This window comes from Prunus dulcis, chromosome 4 (genome assembly GCF_902201215.1).
Source record: "Prunus dulcis chromosome 4, ALMONDv2, whole genome shotgun sequence".
Lineage (NCBI taxonomy): Eukaryota > Viridiplantae > Streptophyta > Magnoliopsida > Rosales > Rosaceae > Prunus > Prunus dulcis.
Genome location: NC_047653.1, coordinates 11,557,548 through 11,564,106, shown reverse-complemented (window position 1 = coordinate 11,564,106; position 6,559 = coordinate 11,557,548). Strand labels below are relative to the sequence as shown.

The following is a 6,559-nucleotide window of genomic DNA, read 5'->3' as shown; positions in this document are numbered from 1 at the left end:
TTAAGAAAGAAAAAAATAAAGTAACAGCAGACAATGCAGGCATACAGAGCCATTTTATCGGGTGCAAAATATGGCATTGATATTGTCAAATCACCAGCAAACTCATATTCTGAATCAGATCCTAAGCAAAAACAAAAGAGAAAAATATAAATAAATAAAAATCATCAAATTGTCAACAATAGCTATGTCTTCAATCACAATCACCAGCCCCAAAGCATTGACCAAGATTAACCATCCCGCAAAGTATTGAAGGGAACCACGTAGAGCCCATGTTCTTCGTCTTACAGACTTGGAATGTGTACATTCGAAAAAGATAATGCCATAAAACCCACTTGTTAGATTAGTTTAAAGGGGTGTGAGCTATATATATCAGCATTTCATTCCCATTGAAGAGGGAAAAAAGAAGCCATGGATTTCTTAGGCAACAAAAAGACACTGATCATTGTGCTACTCTTTGTATCTGCTGCTGTTCTAGCAGAGAGTAAGGGAACTTCAGATATCAAAGTTTGCTACGGCCGGAAAAGCCGCTGCTTTCTCAAGCAGATACCCTGCCCAAAGGAATGTCCATTGGCTTCACCAACAGACAAGAACGCTAAAATTTGCTACCTCAACTGTGACTCGCCCATATGCAAAGCTGAGTGCAAAAGTAAGTTACTCCTACTGTTATGTCTTTATAATGTAATCTCACTCTTTGTTTTCTTTTTTGGTTTCGGAATGTATTAAAATTCAACAAACCTGGGCTAAAATCATTGCTGACAAGGGTTTTGTTGTTGTTGTTGTTGGTGGTGGTGATAATCATAGAGCGCAAACCTAATTGCGATGGCCCTGGATCAGCATGCATGGACCCTCGCTTCATTGGTGGAGATGGCATTGTCTTTTACTTCCACGGCAAGAAAAATGAGTACTTCAGCTTAGTTTCTGATCCCAACCTCCAAATCAATGCCCGGTTCATTGGTCTCCGCCCTGAAGGACGAACCCGGGACTATACTTGGATTCAGGCCCTCGGACTCCTTTTTGACTCTAACAGCTTCTCCCTTGAGGCCACCAAAGCATCAGCATGGGATGATGAAATTGACCTCTTGACATTCACTTACAATGGAGAGGAGCTAGTCATCCCAGAATCCCATCTCTCTGTGTGGCAATCTCCAGGCAATGTCATTAGAGTGGAGCGAACATCAAGCAAGAACAGTGTCTTAATCACTCTCCCAGAAGTTGCTGAGATTTCAGTAAATGTGGTGCCTGTGACAAAGGAAGATGACAGGATCCACAATTATCAGATACCATCAGATGACTGTTTTGCTCACCTGGAAGTACAGTTCAGATTCTATGGCCTATCCTCAAATGTTGAAGGAGTGCTTGGAAGGACTTACCAGCCAGATTTCAAGAACCCAGCAAAGCCTGGAGTAGCTATGCCAGTGGTTGGAGGTGAACAAAAGTACAGAACAACATCACTTGTCTCTGCAGATTGCATTGCTTGTGTGTTCGCTCAATCTGGGAAGCTGGACCAAACAGATTCAAGGGTGATGGATTACGGAAAGCTCGACTGTACTGGTAATTCCTTCGGCGGAAATGGAATAGTTTGCAGGAAATAACTGCTATTGTCACATTCTCAAGGAATAAGTGAAGGTCTCAACTTCTCAGATGATAATTAAAGTTGTGTGGTCAAGAGGTGCTTATTGATGATTTCATATAATAGTCAAGATTTAATTAAGTATTTCTCTTGTGTGTACTGTTAATTTCTACAATTTGTTTTTTCAGTAAGTTTGGCTGAGCCTTTTATGTTAAATTTTTGCATTCCCCAAATAAATGAAAGTGTGCAGTTGATGAAGAAATTTAAGTTTCATGCTTTCTATCAGCATAGGAAATACCTTTAGAAAGAATGATAACTCACTTGTAAACTCATGTATTATAATTGAGATTCAACAATGGAGATATATGACATGTAAAATTTTAAATGCCGGAGAAGAATACCGTGGTTTTGGGAGATCCGGTCTATAACTTGAGTTTTGGGAAGGGAGAGGAACAATAATAAATAAATAAAAATAAGGGTTAGGAGAAGTATCGGTTCTTAAGATGTTAAGAGAAACCAAAAGCCTACCAAAGTTGGAAACTCCATTTCAAGACAATTCAGAAACCTTTCTTTCAACCACTCATTTGGTTTATGAGAAAACAGAGGAAACAAAGGCAATATAGTATACAGGCCTGGTTAAGCAAGCGAATAGGTTCATAGTTCCTAAAGTAGTACTACCCAAGGCTGCTCTTACAGCACTCTAATTGTCTTTGCCAAGAACTCAAAGTTTATAGAGGAAAAGGTACTTCATGGTTTAGGAGTTATACTGCTCGTGGACCACCGGTGCATCAACTAGCTTGAGGTCTCAGGCAAAGAGGGATTTGATTCTTTAGGAACTCAAGGAGGCTTCAGGGACATTGAATTTTCAAACATGTCAAGGAATGAAGTCCGGCAGGCCTAAATATATGCTGAGAAAGACAGAAGCATTACCTGTGGGTGTGGCAACTTTTCAGCACTTACTCTGACCTATAATTGCATTCTTCAAACCCCTATCTACGAAGTCCTACATACCAAGACCTAAAAACAATTTCAAATTGTTCTCTTCCCATCTTAGATCTGCTCAGCTAGCCGGCAAAGAAATTTTCGTCTATTACATAACTAGAAGAAATTGTTTCCCAGTAGTTATCTGAGAGCATGCCAAATTTGTAGTCATTTCTTAGATAATCCTTCAGGATATTTTTAGTGTTTTCCCCCGGAACAAGATTCTGGTAATAATAATGTGAAAATAATTTAATATAATATCAGAAATTTTGTATGAAGGAAATAATAACGAGTTCTGGAACTTGTAAGTATACAGAGGTCACATACTCTGCTTATTCTCTATATCTTATGAACAATAAAATATGTGAATACAAAGACATCATTTACTTTTGTAAAAACATGGGAAGCTCTGAAACCCAGATGGATTTATATATGAAGACAATAATAAAATCCTTTGGCACCTTACCTGCTGATGGATTAATTGGCACCCACCAAAACTATATTACAAAATAAATCGTAGACAGAAAATTGTGGCAACAACAAGAATAATGAACTAAGAAAGAACCTTGTTCCCTCACTGAGCACTCTCAAGGCCAAGATGACTAGTATCTTTTAATGGGACCAAGACTCAGACAGGCAAATGATCTGTCTTCTCATCTTCCGCGAGGATTAACAAGCTGAGAAAACACAGCACTTGTGGCAGCATCTTCTGCATCTTCATCTGTGCCAGAGTGCCCCCCATCAATCATGCTCACACTGTTATCAAATGGCTCAAGTGGGGTTAATTGGATACCAGGTATGTGGTTTGTGCTGTTATCTTCAGGTTCCATGAGTGCAGATGACGTTTCCTCAAGCTGAAGAGCATATTCAAGATTCCACAAGACATCTCCCATTGATGGCCTGTCAACACCATACTCAGCAAGGCACTTCTCAGCTGTCTCCCCAAACTTCTTAAGAGAAGCTGGATTTACCTTCCCTACCAGATTTGGGTCCATGATTTGGTCTAGCATGCCCTTCTTTTGCCAGGTCATCGCCCATTCTGCTATGTTGACCTGCTCCCTGGGAAGAACAGGATTCAAAGCAGGTCTTGTGCACAGAACTTCCATTAGAACTACCCCAAATGAATACACATCTGATTTTTCCGTGAGCTGTTGCCTTCTAAAGTATTCAGGATCAAGGTAACCAAAACTACCCTTAACAGCTGTACTCACATGGGTCTGATCTAGAGCTGGACCTGTTTTTGAGAGGCCAAAATCAGCAACTTTGGCTACAAAGTTCTCATCCAAGAGAATATTGGTTGTCTTCACATCTCGGTGAATTATGCTTTGAGCTGCACCAGTGTGGAGATAATGGAGACCCTTTGCAGCCCCAATGCAGATTTCGAGCCGTAGCTTCCATGATAGGGTTGGGAGATCTGTTCCATACAAATGGCTCCTGAGGGGTCCATTGGCCATGTACTCATAGACCAGAATCATTTCTGACCTTTCATCACAGTAGCCAATCAGAGACACAAGGTGGCGATGGCGGAGCTTAGATAACATTTCAATTTCAGTTCGGAATTCAGCAAGACCTTGTTCAGATCTTGGGTTTCCTCTTTTAACAGCTACTTTTGTCCCATCTTCAAGTGTTCCCTGGTAAACCCTACCAAAACCACCAACTCCAAGAAGTAGGCTCTCATCAAACTTGTTGGTTGCATCCAGAATTTCCTGGAACATGAAGAAGCGGCCAAGATTGGAGGAAACTAATGAAATGCAGCTTGCTGTGTTACTCTTTTGTGAAGTTGTAGACATTTTTGTCATGGTTTGAGAATTTCCATACAAAGGCAAAGGCAGCCATGTCCCTTGGTTAGTACTCTTTGACTTGCGGAATGCCAAGCAGCAATAAAAGAGACCAATAATTGCCATAACAGATGCAGCTCCTACAGCAGAACCAACTATGATTCCTATATTATTCTTCTTCGAGGGTGAACTAGGAAGGATATTCCCCACTGATAGAGACCCATCCAAGCTCCCCAACTCATTGCTGATCTTCATGACCTCCAACCCATTCAGAATTGCATTAGTGATATCCGCCATTGAATCTGGACCAACACTGACAGTCAAAGTTCCTGCTGAGGAGTTGGACACAAAATCTTTGTAATAAGGCACACCCAAGTCACCAGTAATGGAAGAGAGGTCAAGACTCGAGAGCACATTGTCAGAATTCACGAAAACATTGAAAACAAGACTATTCAGAGCCTTGCTGACAATATCACAGAAATGCACCCGAACAAGATACAAGAAATTTGGATCAACCGTAAGGACCCAAGTTATGTTGAAGTTCACATTGGGCACATTTGCATTTCCCATGGCTTCGGCAGTCGCATAGACCCAATTTGGTGCGATTTCGGCTGTGACAGCCTGTGGATATTTAATGCTCGCAGGGTTGACTGATACATTCACTGCAGAACTGTCCACATGAAGGTATTTCATATCATTCTCCCAAGTTCTTCCAAGGGTATCGTTTTGAGCAGTGATCAAAGGACCCCCCATGTTTAACCGGTAAACTGTTTGAAGGGAAAGGTCAGAAAGGCTACTAAAAGGAGCGGATGGATTCACAGCATATGCCTGGTCAGGGAGCAGTGCATCCGGGATAGATACAACTTCAATTGCATTAACAAAAGCAACTGAATTGTTTGAAGGAATGAGGGTGAGAGTCAAGGTATCTGAAGTTACATTGATTGCATACTCCTTGAACAGATAAGAACCATTATAGTTCTTGAAAGTGAAGTTGGTCAAGAGTACAAAATTATCAGCAACCACAGTTAATTGAGCAGACTCCAAGTTTTGGCCAGGACTTGTAAGAGGGTAAAAATAAAGGCGGACCCAATGCCGGCCTTCTTGCTGGATTTTGAATTTGTAAGAAGCTGCTGCCTCGAAAACTCGAGCAAATTGGTAAATTGGAGAAGGGACAGTAGAATTGGAGCTAGCAACTACAGAATTTGCACTTTTTAGTACAAGGGAAGATTGTTGTGTATCAGGAACAAAGGTTCGACCTTGAAATGTGATACTTTTCGAAGAGCCGCAAGCAATTAAGTAGTTATCGATAGGAGTGAATGAAGCAGATGATCTAAGACTCATAAGCAATACAAGAGCAAGAACCAAAGGTACCAACTTTACTAGTTTCATCTTCACCATGTCAAATAAACCAGATCCTCAATGGCAAATGAAGGAAAAGAATGCCAACTTTCTCAAGCAGCAATTGAAAAGCTGCCACAATCAAACCCAATCAATCAACCAAGATCTAAAAACTCAAATCCTACAATACTCAATTCACCAAAAGCAAGAACTCACAATCCCAAATGCCGAAAACCCAGTTCTCCAATGACTCAAACCCAAAACCCCAAAAACTGAGCTACCCCAGATCTATCCAACTCAATACACAAAAACCCAATTAAAAACCAAGTAGTAAAATCCTAGCATTACCAAAAAAGTCATAAACACCAACATTGCTCAAGTGCAGAGCAAAGTTGAACTCGCCCCTCAAATTCTCCAACATAAACAGACAAAGATTTGAGCTTTCTGAGAGCTCTTACCTCAATGGGAGAGCAAAATGGAAACAATTTGCTGCAGAGTGAATTGGGTCTGTGCCAAAGAGAAACCCAGTTGAGAATACGTGAACCCCACCACAAAAACCCATCAAGCTCGAGCCTTTTAGTGCGGTTATAACCACCCTTTCCAGGCTGTTGATTAGGCTGTCAATTACAGTGCCAAAATATGGAGGAGGACCCCACAAAGAAGAAAAATGGATATGAAACTTCAAAAATTCATATCCCTCCCATGAAACCAGCTGTGTTAATAGATATTGTAGTTTGATTTTGATGCTCAGAATCTTTAGAAAGATTGGAATATAATATAACAGAAAACGCCATGAAAATTCTGTACTGAGCCTTGGCACTGTTAACTTATTTCTCTTTCTTTTTCTTTTTCTATTTTTTGAAGGTTCATAAATATGCAAGAGATTTCTTTT

The 6,559-nt window shown here is 40.5% G+C and overlaps 2 protein-coding genes across 2 annotated transcripts; one reads left to right on the top strand and one right to left on the bottom strand.

The window, feature by feature from the left end:
* The first annotated feature begins 294 nt into the window (after positions 1–294).
* LOC117625969 lies at positions 295–1,918 on the top strand. The gene is made up of 2 exons (XM_034357576.1): positions 295–646; positions 802–1,918. The coding sequence occupies exons 1-2, from the start codon at positions 409–411 to the stop codon at positions 1,590–1,592; spliced, it is 1,029 nt and encodes a 342-aa protein (XP_034213467.1). The 5' UTR covers positions 295–408; the 3' UTR covers positions 1,593–1,918.
* A 929-nt stretch (positions 1,919–2,847) lies between these two features.
* Positions 2,848–6,559, bottom strand: LOC117624458 (receptor-like protein kinase THESEUS 1). Its single transcript, XM_034355713.1, has 2 exons — positions 6,126–6,559; positions 2,848–5,799 (listed from the first exon to the last, which is right to left on the bottom strand). The coding sequence occupies exon 2, from the start codon at positions 5,725–5,727 to the stop codon at positions 3,205–3,207; it is 2,523 nt and encodes an 840-aa protein (XP_034211604.1). The 5' UTR covers positions 5,728–5,799; positions 6,126–6,559; the 3' UTR covers positions 2,848–3,204.